This window comes from Lissotriton helveticus, chromosome 7 (assembly GCF_964261635.1).
Source record: "Lissotriton helveticus chromosome 7, aLisHel1.1, whole genome shotgun sequence".
Classification (NCBI taxonomy): Eukaryota; Metazoa; Chordata; class Amphibia; order Caudata; family Salamandridae; genus Lissotriton; species Lissotriton helveticus.
Genome location: NC_136068.1, coordinates 844,219,594 through 844,246,394, shown reverse-complemented (window position 1 = coordinate 844,246,394; position 26,801 = coordinate 844,219,594). Strand labels below are relative to the sequence as shown.

Below are 26,801 nucleotides of genomic sequence, written 5' to 3'. Positions count from 1 at the left end.
TGCTTTACAAAGGACCCCACAGTTGTCTGTTTCGTGCCTAATTGTGTATTTTGACACTTTATAGGATGGAATTACATGATCGTGTTTATAGAGTAATCAGTCTCCTGTAATACTGGTTTGACAGCCACGCTGTGTTTCAAAGGCAAAGTTTTAGATCTGTTAAGATAATTTGCAGGAAGTGTTTTTGTGTGGCAGCTAAAAATTAGTTCATACCTCTCCTGTTGGAACTTCAGAGACTTTTACCTTGTATTTGAATTTTTTTTGTTCTAATGGAATCCAATGGGTCACTTCAGATTGGAATAATGCGGTCCTGGAAACGGTAAAGTATTTTAACTCTGCATACTCTGGTATACTGAGGAACAGAAAGGTTTTGCAGGTAGCTGACAAGCACTGAAGATCTTACAATTGAACACCCCTATATATTTTGTCGGTGGCATGTATGTTTGAAAATGGCAGATGGCAAATCTGTTTTATTTCAGGCAGAGAAAGGAGTTCTTGATTAAAGTTGTTAATTTTGTTTAGTAAAATGAGTTTTGGAGTTCAACCCAAGTTAGTTTAGTCTTGTGGATAGAATATGGAATGGTGTTCTCATGTGCCGAACAGCAGATGTTTGAGGAATAGAGCATCATTTTTCATTTGTTTGAAGTAATCATCCTGCAAGGCGATGTGCAGTTTTGCAAAGCGCAAGCCAGGTTGGTTTGGGCAGGTTAAGGTGAGAGACAGTAGTCACATGTGAAGCCATTTAGAAAGGCATAAGCGCAACTTGCCGCCTTTGTCTAATTGATCGTTCTGCTGAATTACAAGGAGCGTGGCACATGGTCCTTCATCACCTAGTGTTTGGACAGTATTAATACCGAAGTGGTCTCTGTAGTATGTATGTTAGCTTCCTACATGGTTTGGTGCATAAGAAATATGCCAACATTTGAGCTACCCTCCCAGCCCAGCAAGAATATGGGAGTTTGAAGATGCCATTGGCATTTCTTTACTTTGCTGTCTGGAAACAAAGGGCTGTTTACGTAAACTGGCTCGCTTTGGTTGTTGTAGTCACAGCTTCCTCTCGGTGATTATAAGAGAGCATTCTATTTATCCTGTAAATTGAATGTATAGATTTATTTTCCAGCATTGTTTCTGGGGTATGACTAGATCTTGTTCAAATTCCAAATTTCTAACACTATTTCAGTTCGCTAGAAGTTAAGAACACTGTACACAGAGTGCAATATGGCACCAGTTGTATTAAAAATAAGTTGATGGCTCACCTCTTAGTTGTTGATTGTTGTATTCAGGCATAAAAGAAGTGAGCATTTAATTTGACCTGGGTTGTAATTTCTATAGATGATGTGTTGGCAAACTACCTATTTGCAGAAAGCCCCTGAAGTGCAAACAAACTTTTTCTAAGTCACTGCAGGTTTCCGTTTTCCACGGATATTTCTTTCTGCAGTGGGTTAGTATAGAGCAAATTAAAGAAATATGTACTAGAGTCCCCAAAGTTAAACTCCAACCACCCCCCATTCATAATCTTTCACGTCATGAAATGACTTGGTTTTATTCGATCATAACGGGGGGTTGTATAATCCAATTTTCTATTTGAGAATTGTTTTTAAGTCATTGGGTTGGAGCCATCTATGGATTACTGGGGCAGTGCTACTTTTTGCATTTCTAAATAATGAAAAATTATTGGAGGCATCCAAACTTTACCCAACGTATTTGTCCCAAATATTAATAATTGTTCTTCATTCAAATTGTTTTGGTGGCAGGGAGCACGATTTGGACGTTAAACTGTCGGATACGGTCTGGGAATATTGCTACATGCAAGCTAAGCTTGTCAGGAAACCATAGACATATCTACAGAGCATATGCCACCCTGCCACATTTGCTAAGTTAGACCGTACTAGATTACACCAGTGCCCGAAGTGCTGCACCGACTACGCAGACTTTTCCCATTTGATAAACGCTGAAGACATCAGCAGGTTTAAAAAGTAGAGTTATTTCACCAATATGAAGGATAAAGATGTGTGGACAATAAAAACCACTGCGTGATGAAGAATTGAGATGAGGCAGGCAGCTAAGATTCTTAATGGCTGTCTACAAATTACCGTCTAGGTGTGCTTATAAGGCAAAAATTACCTTAGTGCACAATTTATTGTCGTTGAACAGGATAAAAAGTGCCATCAGCTTTTCACTCTGGACACATTCTAGAATGATTCCTCACATTTACTTCATTGTGTTTCTATCTCCGTTCAGAGGAGTTGGAAGGGTAACATTTTCCCTTATTCAAGACTGGCAGTACATTCTATGGCCTAAAACTTTACTTACATATTTAAGTTTTCGTCAGGGACCGTTCCAAGCGAGATATTTGTCCAATTGGAAAAAATATATAACCGCTATTGTGGGGCTTCTTGTAAACTGTACCTGCGTCCCTAAATTATCATAGGTAATGCTTACACTTAACTTTTTGAAAATCTATTCTTCCTGCCTCTGTGGGGAGTTACAATGCAGTGCCACGGTCGAGCCACTGGTACCGATTTGGAACTGCTACGTGCCCGTTCGGAGATAACATGTGCCCCCTAGTTAAATTACCCAAAGCCGGATGCCTGGATAGTGCAAAATCCATATACGTTACTTCAATGTGGGTCCCAGATTAAAAGTATAGAGGGACTCCATCAGGACAAAATCCGGACTACGCCAATGCGGGGTAGCCCATAGACGTGGCAGCACGGAGTACTTTAAAGTGACGCTTTTTAAATTAAAGCCGCTAGCGCCCATGCCCGTGAAGTCGCTTCAGAGTCAGGTTTGTGGTGGGACCCCAAAAATAAAGAATGGACTATGGATTGTCCTTTGGAGCGTGTCTGCCACATTGAACAAGCATTGGCGTAGCCAATGGGTTTCGCCTTTGGGACCTTATAAGTATTTAGTTATGCAGCACAATATCCTTGGTGCAACAGCATGAACTGTTGCATGGCTAAACACTTATAAGGTCCCAAAGGCGTGACCTATTGGCTATGCCAATGCTTGTCTAAATGGCTATTCTGATTTAAAAAGTTCTCTCTCTCATATATATATATATATATATATATATATATATATAATCTCTCAGCAAAATCGTTTCAATAAAGAAACACGCCGCACACTACTCCATAGGTTAAATTCTTGGGTTTATTTTCTGTAGGATCCCCACCTACGCGTTTCGGACAACAATCTGTCCCTGGTCACGGTACTACGAAGTCTTACGGGAGAATCCAACGGCAATCATGATGTATAAACTGCATTCATGCATACAAACATGGCAAGAAAATGGCCTCCTAAGCATGGAAGAAAAAAAGTTTTTAACAACTGCACATCCAATAATGCCTACAATATATTTTCTCCCGAAAATGCATAAGACTTTAGTCAAACCACCTGCCCGACCAATAATATCAAGCTGTGGCTCATTGTGTGAAAATGTATCTTCATATGTGGACTACTTTCTGGCACCCCTTGTTCCAACTCTAAGTTCCTACATTAAAGACACTGGGGACTTCCTGAGAATCATCATGGGAGTGAACTGGCAACCTGATTACTGGCTAGCAACAATAGATGTTGTCTCGTTATATACTTCTATCCAGCGGGACATCGGACTGACAGCAACCAAGTACTTTCTGGGTCAAAGACCAATATCAGAATTACGGCATACCAACATGGTAATTGATATGATGACCTTTTGCCTAGACAATAACGTTTTCCCCTTTGACAAAAAAGTATACAGACAAACCTGGGTGTTTCCTTCTCTCCAAGCTATGCGAACCTTACTATGGGTTGGTGGGAGAAACACATAGCTTGGGGAGAAGAAAATGAGCCATATACCACGGACGTGGTCATATGGCTAAGATTTATAGACGATCTGTTCCTCCTTTGGAAGGGGACCAAACAGAAACTGGTGGAATACATTGCAATCCTCAATGAGAATGAAGTTGGACTACAGTTTACGTCAAACATACAGAAAGAAGAAATAGAATTTCTTGATACCAAAGTCTATGTCAGAAATAATAGACTGGAAACAACTGTATTCAGAAAAGCAACCTCTACAAATAGTGTGTTACATGGAAGCAGCTTCCATCCCACCTCATTAAAAAAGAGCATCCCTTATGGGGAATTTATTAGAATGAAAAGGAATTGCTCGGAAGAAACCGAAATGGAGAACAAATTTAAAGAGACAAAAGATCGATTCTCCAAGCGTGGATATAAACATGCTGACATAATCAAAGGAGAACAAAAAGCAAGAGCCAAGACCAGAGCAGAAACACTAATAACAAAACAGAGTCCAATTGAACAGAATGAAGGAAATGATCAACCGCGATTAGTACTAACATACTCCAAGGAAAGCTACAACATCAAGCGAGTCCTGCAAAAATACTGGAATGTGTTAAAAAAAGACAATGATATAGGTACCGTGACCAGGGACAGATTGTTGTCCGAAACGCGTAGGTGGGGATCCTACAGAAAATAAACCCAAGAATTTAACCTATGGAGTAGTGTGCGGCGTGTTTCTTTATTGAAACGATTTTGCTGAGAGGTATTTTGCGAGGGTGTCCTGAACCTCGCCGCCGGCACCAGCTACAGAGCTCCTCTCACTATTGGGACATTTGCTTATACATATATATATATATATATATATATATAATCATTCAATGAGCCCTCCTCACTCGTTGCCTTGCTGTGGTGTCAGTAACACTTTGCTTCAGCCCACCCAATGTATACACCATGAAGGGACACATTGGGTGCAGTAAAAGGCTTGAAGTTGATTTATTAGTTGTAAAATGAAGATCAAGTGAAGAATCCACGAAGACCAGGCAGGTGCTGCTGGAAACTGTACTGTCCAGACAGTAAGTCAGAATTGACATTCCCAATGGACAACAGTAGAAATCAAGGCAGCAAAGCACACCTGACCATACTAGGAAAAGTATACAAGTTATTTAAAGCAATATTCATAATCGGCATATCCCCAATTCAACAGAAGCATAGAAGAGAGGCTGGCTAGTTTGGCTAGAGCCACACCAATGGAAAGTTAAGAGGACCATATGTGAGAAATCAGGGGCTTGAAGTGAGGAGACCCGAGTAAGCTCAGTAAGGGAGAGCGCATGGTCACGGTGCAGAAACAACGAAAGAAGAAGCATTCTCATGTGTTGTATTGCAACATTTATATAGCACTTGATACCCATGTGTGAGATTGAGAAGCGCTTGCCTACCTGGGTAGGACGCTACTCTGCGCAGGGTGTTTGCTGGTAGTGTGACATCTTTGTTTGAATCCTCTGTTGGAAGGGTTTCAACGTTGTGCGAGGACCATGGAGGTGCGGTTATAGTGTTAAGAAATGCATCGCTTTACAGAATGATGGATGACTAACTGTGAGAGAAAGGTGCGAGGGTTATGGTAGTCGATGAACTGGCCGCTTTCAGCAGCTCTCAATACCAGGACAACTGCTTGCAACGCTCCGTACTGAAGCTGCTGTGCCTTAAGGCTGAACGCAGGTTATAAACTTACCTTCTAAGGCAAAACTGATATATACAAATATATAAAGCTACCGAGAAAAACAAAGGTTATAGTGACGCTATAGTTAGATATGGTAATATCTTACTTTACAATTTTTTTTTTAAATGTAGAAAGTCACTGACAAAAACAAAGTTTAAAGTCAATTTATATGTACCTGAAAGTGTCAGATTAAACTTAACATTTGAAACTAAAAAAAATAATTAACACTGAAATTCACCATTTATAGTAACATAAGCAACTGTAGTAACCTTCTCTACTCGGTCACCCGGTCGACACCCTCTGAGAACCAAGCTTCTAAATGGTGAAAATACACCCAGCCTGTGAATCTATATTAGATTTGTGCTTTAAAATAGTCATTTCCCCAAACTGAGGAGACAAATATGCAGCGGCTACTTCAGAAGCTGTCTGCACAGTACCTGGGGGCGAAGCAGTTGAATTTTTTGCGTGGGTGCCCCAAAGCAAAGAATGTGTTTAGAACACTGTCTCCACACGGAGCCTGATAAAGCGTGTGACTGGGCTGATAACTGAATTACTCGCTTTAATTAAAGACTATAAACACTGCAAGCATTCAAGCCAACTTCGCACACATGTTGTCTCTCATCTACTTGGTGGAGGACATACCTCGCTATTGACTCATGGATTTTTCAAACGGAAAACAATGTGTGTTTACGCCCTGAAATTCTGAATGTTTTATCATCTTGCTAGGCCGCGCACTGGGTGACTTGTCTGCTAGACGGTGACGTGTTGCTGCCGTCATGCAGCAGGCTGCAGCATAGACCAGGCAGCCTACTTGGAGAACAAACAAACATACAACAGAAAACGGCCGAACAGGGTCAGCCAGGAGTTGCAAAGCAGAGCTTTGAAGTGGGAAATATTGCACAAGCGCAACAGCTGGAGGCGCTAAGTGACAGATTGCTCAGACAATTCTATGTTGACCGTTGGTGCATTACCATGGTATCTAGTTAAAGCGGTGTGGCAGTGTAAGAAACAAACTAATTAGCTGTGAATGCCAGCAGTGTAGTTACCAGCTGAAATAAGAAGTTGCTCTTTCAGGCTCATTCATAGTAATGTAAAAAAGTTTACATCATAGGAAGTTCTCAGATATGTCATTATTTTGTGTCTCGTGTCTGCCAATGCATACAGTGGTTCGGACTTTTGCGTATATCTAACTGTAGCGTATCTGGTTCAAAACAAGGGCTTTGAGAAAAATGGCAAGTAGATGCAAAGATGCATTTGGCGCTAAACACTAGTGCAAAAAAAGCGTGGTTCGGCAGCCGCGAAAGTTCAACAGTACTCGTGCATGCAGATCGTTTGCCTTGCGGGAGTGAGCAGGTGCGATAATTGCGAACAGATGGCGCCGCTGCTCTCTCGCGCAAACAATGCAAAACATGCATGAGTTTCCAAAAAAGTACAGAGCGATGCCAAGAGGTCCCTCTAAGCAGCGCCTGCTCGCTGTGTAGATGACAAGAGTTTCCAAGAAAGTACATAGTTTCCAAGAAAGTACATAGCAATGCCAAGAGGTCTCTCCAAGCAGCGCTTGCACAGGCAAGATCTAAAAAGGAATTTCATCAAAACCGGGTTTACTCGTTTTTTTTCGGAAGGAAGATGGCGTCCGACTGACATCCCCTGGTGGAGCTCCGCCGAGCTCTCCCCCGAAAAATTGCATTTTACTAAGCAACGGCATGTAAAAATCATCGGAGGCACGGGAGAGAAAGAGCAGATAAAGCTTGGAAGAAAACGGTATGCCTGACTTTCAGCAGAAGAAACCATTATCCTTTTCACTAACCTGCGCCTGCACACGCTGGTCGAACAGTCGGGATTTCACTCTACAATCACTCATCAGAGAGCTCTTTCACGCTCTGGCATCCTGGATCGCGTTTGACCTGGACAAGCCCTCTGAGCAACCGAGCACCGGATTACTCAGTGGAAAACACACACGCATTGAAGTCGGCCACGAGGAGAGCGCTGCACAGCCACCGCGTAAAGAGTAAGCCGAGTAAAGTGAAGAAGAGCGCCACGCGTATTGCCGTCTACATTGCAGGAGAGGAAGAAAACATGTCGGGTAAGGGAACCCGCGTTATCAAGCCAAAGGGCAATAATAATACAAACATTAGCGCGCAGCAGGGCTCTGCCTTGGCATCTACCCGACAGAAAACGCCCAAACCTGAAGTTGTACAGATAGTTAAAAACAAAGCTACCGAAAAAGTAATGGGGAGAAAAGACGGATTATCAAGAACTGTAACTGACTCTAACACCGGGAATAGTTATAGTGGTAAAAGAGGCCCTGGCCCGGGTCGCACAGAAAAGGAAGCAGACAGAAAAAAAGACACAGATGTATGTCAGTCTTTGATAACAGCCAGTTTTGGGGCACTGACTGATCCGTTGAAAACTAATAATGCTCATATGGCATTTACCGAGGAGGAGGGGGTATTACCCGAGGTGCCAGCAAATGTGCAGGATCTACCACCCTTTCCGGTCCTGAAGGTAATATCTCTGGTCCCTCTCGTCCATCATCACCAGACCGCTCGCTGAGCACTGAAGAGATAGATCCTATACAAGGGCTGCTGACTAAAGGACCGCAGGAGGGCATACCTAACACCCCAGATAATACAGATCTGTATTACTCTCTAACCGATAAATCAGTAATGTCTGATGTTAGCATTTCTCTGTCTAGCGAGGAGGAGGTTGGCAATTGGTATAATGGCTCCAACCCTGACTCACAGAAACAACTACCTCTCTCCAAAAAATTGCGGAAAAGGAAAAACGGAGACCGTCACAGAAACGAGCATGTTTCATCTGATAAAGAGAGCATCCCTGAGTTAAAATGGGATTATCACGGGACACCCCCACTTTTGTTTCGCTCCGACTCCACAAATGCATCTGGGGGAAATCCAACACGGATGATCCCTCAGCTATATATCAAACTAACTTACTCACTGGCCCCTACCACTAATAATCTGTGGGGATTTCAACATAAATCTTTCTCACAATTGGTCAACTGGGAATGACTGGCAGTACCGTGGTCGAAAACCAAAAGTATTCCGGGCTTTTAAGCAGATATGTCTGACACACTGACTCGTGGACGGGTGGCAATCATCCAACCCCAATGATCCAGGATACACATTTTTCTCAAACCCTCACCATACACACCCAAGGCTAGGTTACTTTTTATTCTCCAATTCATTAAGATCCACGTCAGTTCTAAAAAAATTACCCCGGGTACTCTCAGACCATGATCCTCTGTTATACTCAGAAGATTTAGCCCGAACACACCAGGAACAAAGAATTTGGACCTTCGAGAGATCCTTGCTACTTGAAACTGAATATTGTAAACACACGAGAATCTGGATTGCCAATTTTTTGGAAGATAACAAAGGGAGCGCAACAGTAGACTGTGTGGGATGCCTTGAAAGCAGGAATTAGGGGAGAAACAATCCAATATTCTCTAAGATCACTAAATGCACTACAAGAAGCACTAAGGGGGGCTGAGGAAAACCTGATAACTATAACAAGAGATCCTTCCACTGCAGAAGAAATAACTAATGTTCAAAACCAGGTGGCAATCGCCAAAGCGGCAATAACAAATATTTATACTACCAAAGCGGTCCAAAAAGCTACTGCCCACCGTGAAAAAGTATGAGATTAATGAGCTAGTCGGCCATCAGTTGGCTATACGGATGAGACAGCAGACATCTCAGAACATCATAAGGGAGATACAGGACCCAGTAGAGGGCAGGATATCCGACCCTGAAAAGATCAGAGAAGCATTTTGGCGCTTTTATAGCACTTTATATAAGGAAGAGGTTGAAGTAGAACCAGGAAAGATTAATGAATATCTTGAAATGGATAACTTTAACAAACTTAATGCAGCTGATCAAGGAAACTTGGAGGTAGCCCCTAACTTAGAAGAAGTCATAAACTGTGAAGGATCACCCCCGGGGGAAAGCAGCTGGGTTAGACGCTATTCCTCTGGAATTCTATACCGTATTCCTGGACCAACTTAAAAATATATTATTAGATCTATGTACACACATTTAGAGGAGGGCAACCTCCCATTTCGTGGTCCAGGGCAAAAATTGTCATCTTTCCCAAAAAACAAAACCCCACTGATTTAATGGGATCATATCATCCTATCACTCTAATAAATGTTGATTCAAAGATTTACTCTAAAATATTAGCTAACCATATCTCACCTATTATCCATAAAATCATATCTGAATCCCAGCACAGCTTTGTCCCCGGGAGAGAAACCACAAATCACATTCGACGAGTGATCAGCTTGTTCGACAAAACTGAGGTGGCAGGAGACCCAATGGCGCTAATACTTCTCGATGCCGAGAAGGCATTCGATAGGGTCTCCTGGCCATTCCTGTGGCAGGCAATGTCCCGGGCGGGATTTAAAAAAGGGTTTATAGGGGCTGTCCAGAAATTGTATATCAAACCCCGTGCCTCAGTCATGGTTAACGGCAACCTCACCAAAGAACTGACAATTACAAGAGGCACTAGGCAGGGATGCCCCTGTTCCCCGTTGCTATTCGCAATCTACATAGATCCTTTTATCCGACGATTGGAATGCAACGGGGACATAGCTCCTATCTCAACCCAAGGATATCTAACAAAAACACTAGCTTATGCCGATGACATCGCTATAGTGACTGCTGATCCAAATTCGGCCATGTCTATTATTGAAACAGAGGCAAAAACTTTTGGGAAACTCGCAGGCTATGCTTTGAACCAAGTAAAGGCACAAATCATATTAAATAACAAGTGTGACCTGAGAGACCCCCGGGTAACAGATAAAGCTACTTATCTAGGGGTAACTATTACAGCCAAACTGGAAAATCTAGTGGACTTAAATCTAAAGCCTTTAGTAGATACAATGCAAAAAGACCTCCGCCGTATTAATAATTTACATCTATCGCTGATCGGTCGGGTAAACGCACTAAAAATGGTCTACTTCCCAAAAATCCTGTACATGTTTAGAGCTATAAATCTGGAAATTTCAGATTACTGGTTTAAAACAATGGAGCGTGCTTTCTCAAGCTTTCTTTGGTCCTACACCCGACCTCGACGTGCTTATAAATCTTTGACGGTCCCAAAAGAAAAAGGAGGACTCGCCCTCCCGAATTTAAAGGTATACTATTGGGCAACAGCTGCCCGTCTATTTTTCAATTAATCCTGGGTCACAAAAGTACGGGCTATCTATGGAGACACCTTTTTGACAGTTACCACCAAAAAGTCAGGTCAAAAACACTCCTAGTATCTTTCAAAGTATGGAAAGCTGTGAGAAAACTACTTGGTATAGGACGTATATCTTTCTACTCCCCTCTTCAAAATAACGCTGTCCTACCTGAAATATTTAGCGGGGCATGCATGAACAGATGGAAGGTTGCGGGAATTACCCACATAGGATGTATGATCTCATCAGGAGGGTTATTTTCCTTTAAAGATTTACGAGAAAAATATCACCTGGAATGGAGAGACTTTTTCAAGTATCTCCAAATAAGAGACTTTATATCGCAACATAATAGAGAAAATAAACTATCTTGTGAGATTGATATTGCTAATATATTAAGTAACCCCCGGAAAAAAAAATCAGGATTGGGGGGATGTATGCTCTTTTACTGTCTCACTTTCCGGATGATCTACAGAAAATTACACAAAAGTGGCAGAACAAACTTAATATCACATCAGAAGAATTTAAACTTGCATATGATCACCCACAATCTGTTCTAATGTTAACAAAATTACAGACTCAATTTTACAAGATATGCTTTTTTATGTACTGTACCCCGGATAAAATAGCCAAATGGGGGAGTGGGAGAGGCACATGTTGTTTTAGATGCAATTTACCAAGTGCTGATTGTCTACATATATTCTCTGCGTGTGCATGCTTAACATCTTTGAAATTAAGTATTGAACGTTTTTATCACTGATTTTAAATGCAGCAATCGCCCTCCCCGATGAAAAAGTTATGTTGGGTATAACGAATCTGACTAATCCAATAATTGGGCACAAATTAATTTTTATAGCAATGGCTGTTTTAAGAATCTGCATAGCCTCTGCCTGGCTTGACCCCATCGCCCCATCATTCCAACAATGGTTTGCAAGACTGCTAGCCATTTATAACTTAGAGATGGCTATATACAAGACAAAAGGCAGGAAGCGACGGACAAAAGGGTTCCAAATTTGGCTTCCTCTAAGGGAATGGTCTCAACGTCAAAATAGCACTTAGCTACACTACAGCTTGTATATCAGAAAATCGAAGCATCTTTATATCTAAATCATGTTTAAATAACTTGGTATACTTTAATTGAAGAGCATAATCTATCAATGTTTTTTTCTTTGTTTCTCTTATGAATTACTAGCTTTCCTTTCTTTCCTCCTTTTACAAAAATACTGTTTTTCTTATCGTTTCCTAAATTCATATCAATATTGCCTGTCCTGGAGGGGGGGACACAAAATGCATGCTTGTTGTAAAAAAACAAATAAAGATATTAAAAAAAAAAAACGGGTTTACAAGTTGGACTATGGATTGGTCCTAAGAAGTGTGTTGGCCATGTTGAGTGGGATAAACCAGTAATAAAAAGTAGATTGCAATGTTCCAAGATAAATAAGCCTACAGCTTTAACATTTGTATTGGTGCAGATGGATGTCTCACTAGTATCCACTCTTAGTGGTTGTGCCCCAAATATTGTGATTTAATGTAAATCTATAAACCTGACCGACCAGGAGTGGGCGTAGCAGCCATCTTGAGAAAGGGTTGGATCGGGAGAAAAACGCAATGAATGATGTCCAAAAAATGGATTGCAGTCTTCTTGAATCATTACACAGATACCTGGGACAAATGCTCCAAATGCAAAAGGACATCGTACATGTGTATTCCCATGTGTAATTCATCAGAGAATCAGAAATTATAAAAACCTTTGAGTCTGTCAGATGATTAGGGACAAAACGTATCGATCATCTTAGAAAAAATGTGTGTGAAGAAGAAAGATTGCACATAATGAATATTCTAATGCCATAAATAATGGTCTAAGAAATCAAATCTACCATTAAGGGCAGCAAGAACGGCCCCTCCCTCAGGATCACCTGTTGGCCCCGTCTTCCTCTGAGGGCCGCTTCAGGCCGCAGCACAGGGCTGCACTCCGAGCAGCGAAATGACGGTTTGGGTCAACCACACCCTCCCCGCTGCAGTCGACAGGACCGTCCCTGCTCAAGTCAGCTCTTGTGCTGCTGCATGGGGGATAGTTTGCTCTCCATAGTAGCGTGTTGCGGGCGGGCTCAGAGAGCTTCAATGCTGTGTGGCCATCTAGCTAGCTGGCTCTGCCAGGCTTATCCTCTTGTAAGTAAAATTAACCTCTGTTGCATTGCACGCAGAACAATTTCAAATTCTACCCCGTGGTAGCTAGCCACCAAAATGGACTGTTTAACTCTTACCCGCAAATTAAGTTTAGCTAACTTGAAATGTACTTTTACACCAAAAATGCTTTCCTCAAGAAAAGCAGCTTTGAGTTCACTGTACAGTTTTATACAGTTCCTTGTCTGTCCTCTGATATTGTGACTCCTGCATGAGTATATTTTCTCTTTCTGAGTCCTAACCTTGTTAGAGTTTGGGCTAGAAGTACTAAAGTTGAGAGGTAAGTAACCTTTACTCGATTAGTGGTGGCTTTTGTTGTGCTCAGTTAAATAATGTGTTTTTAAATGGTATTGACTCTTTACACTGTGTAACATTTTTCGGTGGTGTTTTTTGTTGCCAAGGTTGTTTCTACTTTATTGGATAGGGGTTTGCCCCATTTATTAAATTAGTTTCTTTACTTTTTAATCTCTTCTTCAGCAATGGCACCAGTATGATATCCTTGATCATTCCTCCTAAAGACCAGATTTCCAGAGTCGCTAAAATGTTGGCTGATGAATTTGGTACAGCGTCCAACATAAAGTCTAGAGTAAATCGACTTTCTGTGCTAGGAGCAATTACATCTGTGCAGCAGAGACTCAAATTGTATAATAAAGGTATGTCTTTGTTCTTGACTAAAGATTTTTTTCTTCAATTTACAGAGCAAACAGTGCTTTTATAAACCTCCCTCCTTTTGCATGAAACTTAAAGTGTCGCGAAACTAGGAAATGTTCACTTAATACAAAAAGAGACAAAAATACTTTGAAACAAATATTATAAAGATTGAGCGGTTCATAATTTCCACATCGTGGTCTCGTAAGCAAATAGTCACATTAATTTCAGATCCCTGCGCTGCTTAATTTTAAATAAATATTTTGTGTGCTGCTAAAGGAACCTTCATTCTAATACCTTGTTTGTAAGCAGTCTGTTTTTAGGTAAGGCACTAGCATGCTGAAATCTCAAAGTGAAAAACTTGTTTTGTTAGAACATTGTAACAAACAATGCAATTATGGTTTCTTGTTTAAGTGCTGTTGAAGCCCATGTGTGTGTAGGAAGGAGATGGTGTAATGAAGGTATGGACTAAGGCCCTAATTAAGAGTAATCTAAACTGCTCAAAATTCAACCTTCTCTCTGAGCCACGCTAAATTCAATCTCTGGGCCAGCATACCCCAATCTGTTTTCAATCTCCAGAAGCAGCTGGCTCTTATTCAGCCTCATTGTCGCCTATCAGTGAAAACCATGATGAGACTACTAGGAATTATGGCGTCTTGCATAGCCTGTCATTCCAGACTATATATGAGACCCCTACAAGTGCATGGCATTACAATGGTCACTAGTGAAGGGCAACATTGAGGATCCAGTGTTGGTTTCACCCAAAGTCCATCAGGCCTTACAACAGTGAAATACCAAGAGCATACTAAAGGGGAAAAGCTTTCAAGGACCCAAGCCCACATGTATTAATCACAAAAGATGCATCACTGATTGGGATGGAGTTTCATATGGTGGATATTGTAGTTCAGGCAGTGGTCGAACAACAGATATTACACATCAACATGCTAGAACTCTTGGCCATAAGAATGTCTCTATGTTCTTACCCAACATAACAGGGAAGAATATCCTTCAACGCACAGAGAATATGACCACAATGTACTCCATTCAGAAACAAGGAGGGACCCATTCCATACAACTGTCACAGGTCTCTCAAAACATAGGGAAATGGGCAATCGATCACAAATTCACCTCCTAAAGTAATAAGGAGAGCTCAGTAGCAGCCTTGTTAAGCAGGACGCAACAAGGTCACGAGTAAGAAATTCACACTCTGTTACTACATCAATGCTTCCTAAGGTGGGGATCCTCGACAATAGATCTTTTCGACACTGCCAGGAATGTAAAATGCAAAAACTTCTCATCTAGTCACTTGCACCCTTAATCCAAAGGGAATGCACTATGGATGAACTTGTCAGGGATATTTGCTTATGCTTTTTCACCTCCCCCCTAATTACTTACGTGGTTAGGAAACTCGGACATACTTTTTTTAACCATGAGTCCACTTTTTGAGCCATTACACAGATGTCAAATAAAGTTCCTAACATGGAACGTCGCTTTCCTTTTGGTAATTACCTTCCTAAAAAGAGTCAGTGAAATGCATGCACAATAAAGATACCATATTATCAAGTATTCCCAGACAGTGTGCTTATGCACAAACCCAAATTTCTACCATAGGTCATTTCACCTTTTCACTTAACTCAAACTTTGGACATACCTGTTTTCTTCCCAAAACCGGGAAACATATCAGAAAGAGTATTACATACACTAGATGTCAAACATGCTCTTATGTACTAACTGGAAAGAACAAAATCATTCAGAAAAACTCATATTTGTGGCATTTTGCAATCCACAAAAAGGCAATGCTATCTCAAAACCAGGAATAGCAAGATGGATAGTTAAATGTATACAAACTTGCTATGCAAAACCCAAAAGAACGCTAGCAGCCATGCCTAGAGCTCATTCAACAATGAAAAAAGGAGCGTCCATGGTTTTTCTAGGGAATAATCCATGAATTTACATTTCCAAAGCAGCAAAATAGATAAACTCGCATATCTTTTACTAAACACTAATGTGTAGATGTGCAAGCCAACCGGGATCAAGTAGGGCAACATGATATTGCATGGGAAGCATTTTGAGAGCAGAGAAAACTCTACAAAAAAAGCTACGGGAGAGCAAACGATCAAGAACAGATACTTTCTAGATAAAACTTTTACACAATGCAAAAAATCACAACTCCAATGAATTCTAGCAAACAACTAATGAATTGGAACGGCCAAGGTACATTTTAACTTCAAATGTACCGGAACAGGTATGGGTAAACTATATAAAGCAGAAATTTGTAATGGGTTACTACCATTCCCAACAGATTCAGATAAGGCAGGCTCATTCAAGTAGTCAACAGCAACTAGGTGTTGATGACGATCTTATTTTTTTTTTTTAAAGACCTTTATTGCACAAATTTACCATTACACCACGTAGAGCCTACAACCCCAAGGGCCGGCCACGTCTCAGATAATGTCTGTCAAATAGTGTTCAATTTAACACAGCCTTTCAGCCGATAACCCTGGGGCCCGGCGGCGCGGTTTGATAAAATGCATATCCTTCAATCAGTGTGTATCCCGGATAAATCCCAGGTCTAAAATTTTGCTTTAGTCTTAAAACTTTTCAACTGAATGCATCAACTATAGTAAATAAAATACTTATATGGAGGGCACTTCTGTAGGCAGCCACATCAGCGTGAACAATGCAACAACTCATTTATGTAGGTAGTGTAGATCCAGTGCTTTCAGGTATTTATGTAGGTACTTCTCCATCTATCTACGGTGACCGAAGGGATCCCCTATTCCTCCCCTAGACATCTCTATCAGATTCATCGTCTGAGGCTACAATCTCGTCTTCCGGCAGAGGGTCACAGATCTCCCCCCTGTATACATTCCATAGAGAACATATCTTATTTCACCTACGTGGACTGGCCCTAGCTGTGTATGCTGCGCGTTCAGTAAACATTACCATGTCCATATTTCAGCTGCCCCCCATTTCTGTGCGATATCTCTTTGCGATTATCATACCAACCGTGACCCATTTCAACCCATGTCTGGACAAGTCATTGGGGTCCCATATATTCAGTAAACATTTGCGCGGCTCTGGTACTAGAGATGTCTCCAATGTCTGTGAGATGGTACGCATGATTTGTTTCCAATAGTCCGCTATAAGTGGGCAGTCCCATGTAGTGTGCAGAAATGTACCCTCCTCCCCACAGCGGCGGAGGCAGTAGGGGGACTGTGCTCGATGTATTTTATGAAGTGTGGTTCTGGTATAGTATACCCTGTGCAGTATTTTAAGTTGCACTAGGCGAAATCTGTCCGAGATACCCATTTCTTTGGGGGATGCCAATGCTTCGTTCCATTCTGAGTCGTCCATGTCTCCCAATTCTTCCCCCAACGTTTCTCTTAGTTTTAGTACAGGGTCTGGTAAGTTGTTTATCAGCTTCCTATATGTTGGTGAGGTGGCGCTGCATTGCATGTAGTCAGTAAGCAGTCGGTCCTCTAGTGGAGAGGCCTCCGGGACTTCTGTGTCTGTCGGTATTGTCAATAACGCATGGCGAATTTGTATGTATCTATAGGTCTCAGTCGGTCCTAACTCCTATTGTTGCTGGAGTTGTGTGAATGGAACCACTGTTCCCTTATTCCATAAATCGCCCACTGTTGAAATACCGATGTTGTCCCACTGTGTAAAGCCCTTGCAGCGTCTTAGATGTCGAACACCCTGGTGTCCCATAATGGGGTTAGTTTAGTGATTTTGTTTTTCCATCCCAATTTCGCGTAAAGCATCGCCAGCATATTGTCCAAGTTCATCTGTTCCCTATCTGCCTTGTATGCTGGGTCGTCTTGGGATGTGTGTAGCCAATGATTAATGGTTTTAAGGTGTCGCCCAGTAATACGCCTGTAGATTTGGCAGCGCAATCTGTTTAATTTGGCGTGTGCTATTCTTGCTGGACGATTGTTTCATAGCAAGGTGGACACTAGGGCTGTTACCTGCCGTAGGTATTTTGGCGGCACCGGAAATGGGGTGTTGTCTAGGGCATACAGAAATCTCGGCAAGGCCATCATTTTATATAGGGCCGTCCTGCGTAGGAGAGTCAGGGGCAGTGCCGCCCAGTTTTTTACATCGTGTCGCAGACGTTCTAGTGGTGGCTTAGGTTTTTATCAAAGAAGTCGGAGGGGTTTCTTGTAATGTGGATGTCCAGATATTTGAAGGAATCGTCTGTGAGTCCGAGGGGGCTATCATCGTGAAGTGAGGGAGCAGGGCCTTGTACGACAAATATGACAGATTTCGCCCAGTTTATTGTGTATCCCGAGATCCTCCCATGTGTGTCACACAGTGTCAGCAGCGTCGGTATATTGTGTTCCGGTTCTGTCCGGTATACTAGCATATCATCCGCGTACAATGAGAGACGATCCTCCCATCCCTCCCGCCAACTGATGCCTTTCAGCAACGGTGTTGTTCTGATCAGTGTTGCCAAGGGTTCTAGTGCAATCGCGAACAACAAAGGCGATAATGGACAACCCTGTCGTGTTCCTCTTGCCAGTGGTATTGTGTTGGAGATGTGTCCGTTAGCTGTAATTTGGGCCATTGGGTTAGTGTACAGGAGTTGTATCCATGCCATGAATTTTGGACCAAACCCCATTCGTGACAATACTGCCAATAAGTATTGCCATTCCACCATGTCGAACGCCATCTTTGCTTCCAGCGAAAGTATCACCGCTGGCGATGACAGTAGCTTGGCCCGCGCCAACACTCCTTGGACCCGCCTGAGATTAAGTGCAGTGTTTCTGTGAGGCATGAAGCCGGATTGATCAGGGTGGATCAGATTCAGGAGGTGGGATATCAGTCTATTTGCTATGAGTTTTGCTAAGATTTTCTGCGTTTAGACGGGATATTGGGCGGTAAGAGGTGCATTCCGCCGGCGGCTTGCCGGGTTTCGGGATTGCTACTATCATTGCAGTCCGCTGATCTGGTGGGAGTTCGGCTGTTGAGAAACATTCGAGGTACATCGCTAATAGGGGCCGCTAATTGTGTCGGACATAATTTTATACCACTCTATAGGGATCCCGTTGGGTCCCAGAGCCTTCCCAGATTGCACCGCGTGTATGGCCCGGTGTATTTCCTCGCAAGAGATGTCGGCCTCTAGTTCGTCAGCCGCTTCCGGTGTCAATGTAAGAATCTGTGTGTCTGAGGGAGTCTTGTGCCTCCTCCTCTGTTACAATTCTATCTGGGGTGTAAACCATTTGGAAGTGGTCCGCCAGTATGCGGACTATGTCCTCAGGACGTGTCTGAGCAATGCCGTCCTTATTATATATTTGTGGTATTCCACGTGTACTTCCCCCTTTTTTTGTCCAACCAGGCCAGCATTTTCCCTGCTTTGTCCCCCATGTCGTAAATTCTATGTTTGGTGGATTCAATGTGTTCCCATGTCTGTTGTGTCAGATGATCTCGGTATCGCTGTTGATGTAGCTACAGGGTGTGCGCGGTGTCGGGAGTGGCGTCTGCCGCGTGCGCTGTGTTCGCTGTGTGTAGTGCTAGTTCCAACTCTGAGAATTCCTGCTGTCGTGTACGTTTGTAGCCAGTGACTGAGGTTATCGCCTGACCTCTAAGCACTGTTTTGTATGCTTCCCACAGTATGGATGGGGAGGCGACTGATGTCGCGTTTTCGGCAAAATAGTGTTTAGTCGTGTTTTTGAGGTCTTTTGTAATCTTCGGGATTGAGAGATAATTTGCATAGATGGGAAATATTCCCTGTCGCGCTTTCTCTTGGGTGGATAGAGTTAAAGTAAGCGGAGAGTGATCAGAAATCCCACGGGGTTGCAGGTCTATTTTGTCAATGTGCTGAAGTCCGTTACCCAACAATAGGAAATAGTCTACGCGTGATAGGCTGTTGTGAACCGTGGAATAATGTGTATTGCTGTGTAGTGGGATGCATGTGTCTCCAGACATCTACCAGCCCCAATGCCTCAAGGAAGCCCCGGAAACGGGAGGGTCTGGGCGGGTGGGGTCGGGCTGGGAAACTATCAACTGCTGCGTCTACAATCGTATTAAAGTCTCCTCCTATAATAATGTCCCCTTCAGGCAATTCCAGGAGGAATTCCCCCAACGCTGACAGCGTGACCGAGTGAAGTGTCGGGGGGTATATAGACAGAAACCACATTCAGCAATCTACATTCCCACTGTCCCTGAATCGCCGCAAAGCAGCCCTGCTTATCCATCTTCATGTGCTTGATAATGAACGGGGAGGACTTTTTTACTAGAATGCCTGTTCCTTTAGAGCCTGACGTGAATTCGGAGTGCGCTGCCATTCGATATCCTCTTCTATCTAGCGCCAGGCACGCCTTTCCAGTAAGGGGGTTTCCTGCAATAAGACCAGAGCCGGTCTCTGTCTCTTTATCGCCTGTAGTACTAATCCTCTCTTGATTTTGTCTCTCAGACCCCTCACATTCCAGGACATCAAGCCCATGGGGCCCACTGGTATTATCTGCGCTACTCTGTCATTGTCGGGAAGGTGTGAACTGTGTCTCATTGTAAGGGTGTCTAAGGTTGTAGAGGGGTAACTTCCCTTCTGGTATCCTGGGTCTACCTCGTAGTTGTGTATTTCTGGTGTGGTCGCAGTCGTGTTGCCATTAAGACGTTTTTAACTTGAAGAACAAAAACTAACTCCTCCCTACCCCCCCTCGCTCCCCGCCCTGCCTCCCTGCTTAACGGACATTGAACAGCCCGCCTCCCCAACTCAGCAGAGTGCTTACCCATTCCCAAAAACATTGTACTTGCTTGTTGGGGCGAAAGGTCCCGTGGAGGAGGCGGCTCCATTGACCCTCTTCGGCCTCCCCCAGTTCAGTTCCGTCAGGCCGCATGATCTGTGGCGCCGAAATGCTGTTATTCGTGCAGCATTTGGTGTTCATGAACCTGATTCGTGGCCATCCTCCCGTGTCTCAGGCCCTGATAAGTGTTCCAGAGTTTCCCCCCCGTGTTTGCTACATCGTAGGAAAGGCTAGAGGCGTCCAATAAAGTTATTTGTTTAACTGGGAAGCCAAATTACTGAAGCTATTGGGACACCAGTACATATGTACAGAGCAGTTTTACTGCATGACCAAAGTATGCAGTTGCTCAGGGCCCTACCTTTCCGTGGGCCCTAAGGAAAGTAAACAATCTCGCTAGTAAGCTGCCTCTCTCTATTTTCATAACTTGGCCCATCTCTGCCTACCCCTGACTCTCTCTTTCTCTGCCCTGCGGCATAAAGGAGTCCTTAAAAGCCCTATGTCACCTGTTTTTGTGTGAACCCTGTTTCTGAAAGAACTTTTGGCATCAGGGGAGCATTACTGAACGTTTGATCTATTGGAGTTGCAAATAATAATGCAGTGCCAATAGCTCAAACTTTCAGTAATGCGAGACCTATTGCATTGCAAATGCTTGTTATAAGTTGACGTTGGATTTCTTGAGTCGTGTCAATTTCTTCTTAAATTGTTTTGGTGATGTTTGAATGCTTTACACTAGTTCCTCTGTGTAAGCTTTGCTGCGTACTTCCACAGCTACCCATGGTTCATCTAAGGGTTTTGAAAGATGAAACCTACTTGACCTAAAGGGGTAGGTAAGTGTATTGCATGGTGGGGTTACACAACCACACTGTAAAATAAATTTCCTCACAGAAGCCACCCCTCCACCGTAAGAGTCCAGGACATTCAAGCTATGATCCTGATGTTTCAACCTTTGACCTCTTAGCAGCCTGCATCCTCCGTGCATATCATACCAAGTGGCACGTGTGGGCTCTGCAGTGGAGTCTCAGTGGGCTAAACACCAAGGCAACCTCTCAGATTGCATCTAGAAGTCAGACGGCAAAATACCTGCAGTGGTGGCTGCTCAGCTGCAGTTGAACAGACTGCACACCCCTATCCCACTTTGAGCTAACAGTTGTGACTGATGCATTGTTGCTGGTTGCAGTGGTGGGATCATCTGTGAGTAGAATAGATCAGATGATACTGGTCGTCGGCAGAGCCTCGCCCCCATATCAACTTGCTTGAGTTGTGCGCATTTCAATCCATACTGAAAGCGTTCCAACTGCCCATTAAAAAAAGAGCAGATGCAGATACAGACAACACAACCACCATGTGGTATTGCAGCAACCAGGGTGGCGTGGGGTTGCGTGCCAGTAGTATTTATGCCTCTGGAAGCGCCTGAACGCTCAGGCGATCTCCCTGATTGCCCAGCACATGGAAAGCTGTTTAAACGCCTTGGCAGATGACCTCCGCTCACAAACTGCGATGACACACTGAGGTTGCACAGGGCATCTTTCAACAATAGGCTGAACTGTGACTCGACTGTTTGTCACTGCAGAGAGCTCGCAATGTCACAACTTTTGTGAGTTGAAGTTCCCAAGGCAGTCCTCCCTCAAAGACACTTTTCGCCAGCATTAGGGGTTGGGACTCCTGTACATCTTTTCGCCCTTCCCTCTCCTGCATTAAGTACTGTAGAAAATCACGGGAGTCTAAGTCCAAGTCAACCTAGTGGCTCCGGACTTGCTGAGGTGTGTGTGGTACCTGAATTTTCCAGCTATGAGCATGTCCTCCAAACCGGCTAGCCCTTCAGGAGAACCTTCAGGAGCAGCTGAGCCTGCACAATATATACACCGGTTGATAGCGTTCGATCCTCCTCCTGAAGTGATAGGCGCCATCTTGGTAGCAAGGTATCCATCAACCAAATTGATATATGCAGGACACTGGGAAAAGTTTGTCTCCTGCTCTTACCTTAATATAAAACCCTTGAATGCTAAGTTATCGGATGATCTGTTTATTATTGACTCGGCTAGGCTTTTCTATGGCCACAGTTCAATATTATCTCTCTGCCGTAATGGCCTTCTTACTTGTGCCTGATCTGCTATCCCTCTCCAGTTCACCTGTTGTCTGGTGTTTGAGGGGGTTGGTGAATAATTTCCTGCCAACTCCATTTTTCATGCAACTGTGGGACCATAATTTGGTACTCACATACTTTATGTGCACACCCTTTTAGCATATGCACAGTTGTTTTCTTTGTATTCTTTCGATCAATACCACATTCTCATCGCAGTGGCATCAGCCAGACAAGTGAGTGAACTATAGTCTTTGCCAATGGTTTCCTCCCATATAAATCTTTCTGGTCAAATTAATCTTCCTGACAAGAGGCATTCCTGCTCAAGGTAATTGTAATGATTATAATTGCGTTTATATAGATCTTACTACCCCTGACAAGGCGTCAAATCACTTTTTTGGTGAGTAGCATGCTACTCCTTGACCCAAAATGGATTAGTGGCGAATCAGTACAGTGAAATAGGAAGTTCATTTGAGAGGTGGATATGTTAATCTGTTATTTGGATTGAAAAGGATGGTGGAGGTATAGAAGAGGGAAGGATTTACATTTATATTTCCCTAATGAGATGTTGAAGCACTTTCTGGTGAGTAGCACGCTACTCCGTAACCAATAAGGATTAGTTGTGAATTAGTTTAGGGAAATGTGAAAATATTTGAGTGGCAGACATTTTAGTCTGTATTTGGATTGAATAAAGATAGTGGAGAGATAGATAGGCCTCGAAAAATTATAAAAATGTTGATTTAAATCTACGCAACCCATTTGTAATGCTCTTGACCAATAAACTGGTTTCAAATTATATGGTCGTGGGCAAATAATTTAATTCATTGAGCCACCATTTTCTTCATTATCACATATGAGAGCACCTTCAAATATACTAGTTCAGCATGTCTGCTGTACAAAAAACTCATTATTTATTAGACTCAACATTCTTTCCATGTATAATACAAATCTAGCCACATATATATATATATATATATATATATATATATATATATATATATATATATATATATTCCCCTGACTTGCCTCTTAGTTCTTTAAGAGCATTTTCATCGGAACTGGGCAAGAATTCTTCTCAAATCATGTTTAAAAACTATGCTTTTTAATAAATACATAACAAAAGCATGAAATGGTAGCACACTGTCATTTGTAATCAGCAGATTTTGTTGGCCACAAACATTCCCACTGACCTACAACTTTATTGATAAAACAATATAGTGTACAAACAAGGTTTGGAAATGGTTTCTGCAAATGTCACCTGCACATCACCAAGTAAAGTGTTCTGGTTTGTTTTGCTCCTATTTTACTATTTATTTGCATCACACCTAATTACAAACTGTGTGCTCTTGTAATTCCTGATATATTTTGAAATGTTTGTAATATTAATGTTCGAGGCATATGAGCTGCATATTGCACACTATGCCTAGATTGCCACCTAGTGTTGGGCCCGGGTGTTTGCAGTTTGTTTTGTTGTAGAAAAGTCTTTGGAAGTCACGGGATAGGTAACTCCTCCTTTGGATGATACTGCGCATGGGCATCGGCTCCATCCCCAGATTGGTTTTTTTCCGCCACCGGGCTCTGATGTGTTTCCAGCGCTCCGTGTTGAAACTGATTTCCTTCGGAGCGCAATCCTCACCAACTTACAGGAAATAAGTTTTGAGCGCTTTTCCAGTCAACGCTATTCTTCAACATAGAATACTTCGATTTCTAGATCTTTATTGAATTTTAGCTGTTTGTCTAAGTGTTCAAAATGGAATTTGTTCCATGGTCGATGGGTGAGTATATCTAAGGTGCTTTTAGGTGTCGCTTTGTTTTTAGGTCGAGCTGAGGAGAAAGAATGCGTAGCATGCTGGAGTCCTGCTTGAGAAATATAGCCGCCCTTCTCCTGGGAATCTGAGACTGGGTCGGGCACGAGCGTCGACTTCACCTCGTGGGCGCGCACGCCCCGCCCGGCGCCGTGCACATCCCCTGCCTCAGATTCCCTGAAGCGCACACATGCACAGACACATGCACACACATTGTATGCCCACACGCGCACACACCCACACCCCCCCTGCCCCTCCCCCCCCTTACCTCACGGGGCTCTTGTCCACACGTGGGGCTTCCTTCGTTCATGGGAGCCTCGGCTCCTCTGCCAGCACAACGCGGGGCTCCCCTTAGGCTTGGGAGCCCCGCAGTGGTATCTGCTGGTCTTCACCCGGGCCCCCTCCTGGGACCCGGGACTTCAGATGCTGCCCTTTGCTTTCTCGCCGGGGCTACTTAGAACGAAACTTAGGAATGGGCGCGCATGCGCACCCAGCCCGGATACTGAAAGCAGCTCAGTATCCGGGCTGGGTGCGCATGCGTCCATGAGCTGCCTAAACTACCCATGTACTTTGCCTGGTCTCTCAGATTCTGCCAGTAAACAGTTAATAGCACCTCCACCCTCCCTCGAGAGGTGCTACTAATGAAGGCGCCTTGCTTCACACTTGTTTCCTCCTCCTGTTCTGAGGAGTTCACACCACAGCACCCTTCCATCGGGTGCGACTCAACGAACTGGATTTAAATGACGGTCCGTGGCAAGTTGTCAACAAAAGCAGCACGTGCTGTCCGACGGACCGGGAAACTTCTTTAGACTCAACCACTCCAAGTAAGTTATAGTTATTTTACTAACTACATCAATGCCGCATCTGAAAAATAAATTATTTCACTAAATGGCGTCATCTGCAGGGCTGCTCACTCTCATCATCCTTCCCAGTGAGCCTCCTGCCGGTTTAAATCTGCAGTCTGTCAGTGACGGATCATTGTAATTCTAACAGTAAATGCAGGCGGGCTCGGCCGCAGGGCTTAATCTCTGTCTGACTTTCTCCGATCTAATAGGGGGCACCAGTAAAGCATGTTTAAGAAAAAACAATGAAACCTTTTAAACTAAACACGTTACTATAGGGTGCTTTTTGTTTACTAACCAAATTTTGACCTAGAAGCGGTATATTGTTAACCTAAAAACAAACACAATTCACACATTAGTAGTGTGGGCACGCACAAATATGTGTGCAGTTCTCTACATTGTTTTGCTTAATGAGTGAAAAGATTATTATGGACACCGAAAGCACATCTTGAGATGTCAGACTCTTGGGGGTGGTTCTGGTTCCCCTTAACCGCAACATTAGAAACTATACAAAGTGAAACACTGAAAGGAAACTCGAAGTTTTCTAAGAATGTGGATTCATGTTTTGCATTGCACCCGAACGCTACTTCAAAGAATAACTGCTACATTTAAGTGCTGATTCTATTATGGAAGGCGCTTCAACATTTGGTTTAGGTTAATTATAACAGAACAAAACTACAAACATTTCCGTTCCAACATGGTGTCTATGTTTGTGTGCATTGCCACTTGAGCTCAACTGTCTTACCCGAAATTACGTTGGCAGTTGACTTATGTTTATTATTTTTTTCTTCCTTTCATGGTATTCTGAAGTGTGTGTTTTAAAACTCTGCCCCTCAGTCCACAACCATGGCTATTCTCCTCTCGTTCCAGACGTAGGTGCTAGTTACATTTTGCAAGTACTTTTTGCTTTTGGAATTTTACGGCTGTAGATTACTAATTGGACGAATAAAAACAACCCTCTACTGATGCTTGCCCGATACGGAGTGTCAGTGACTACTGTCCAATCAGGTTACAAGGCCATTTTCGTTATTTCTGGTGCTTTACAGCAATTTTAAGATCCCCTTAGTGTTTATCGTTGCTCAAATAGGTGTAATTTCTGATAATTATATGTTTCTCTGGTCTTCATGGCTTGATTTTGCTTGCGATAAAGTGTCACTCACAGTCGTTGAATTGTCACTCATAATTACACTTACATTATGAAAATGTCACACATGGCAATCTGAAACCTTGGCAGCTATGGCTGAGGAGACAACTGGCGACAGGCTACTGTGTGTTAAACTGTGAACACACACACACTTCCTGCAGACATGATGCTCACAGCCAGAGCTAATCTCCTGAAAGCCATTACAGGTATTTACAGCTTTTGATTCCTACAGCCTCACGCCGCCATTAAAATACACGTACAATCATTTTCGTTTGGCTGATAGAACGAAGGGCAAAAATGCATAATATGCTGTGATGTCACAAGTCATTTTGCAGCTGAAATTACTCTTTGATTATGGCATTGTAAGCTCTTCTGGATGCCTTTTATAATACAAGGTATGTAATGTTATGTTGATTTGTATAGCGCTCTAATCACCCGCGAGGGTATCCAGGCGCTTGGAGAGGTGTGTAGGTGTGAGGTCCCCTATGTGCTTGCACGAAGAGCCAGGGCTTCAGCTTCATGCGGAACTCGGAAGTGAAATTCACAATTTCGAGGACGTTAACAAGTGATAAATGCACTCTCTGCAGTTATAATATGAACTTGTTTTGTATATAGTGGTATTGTAAAGCACTTTAGGCTGCATGTCTGC

General features: G+C 43.0%; 1 protein-coding gene across 1 annotated transcript in view; it reads left to right on the top strand.

The window, feature by feature from the left end:
• Window positions 1-26,801, top strand: part of ETF1 (eukaryotic translation termination factor 1) — a 340,588-nt gene that overhangs the window by 2,706 nt on the left and 311,081 nt on the right. The window contains exon 3 of the mRNA XM_078653353.1: window positions 13,362-13,537. Coding sequence (XP_078509479.1) covers window positions 13,362-13,537 — 176 coding nt within the window. The remainder of the gene's footprint in view (window positions 1-13,361; window positions 13,538-26,801) is intronic.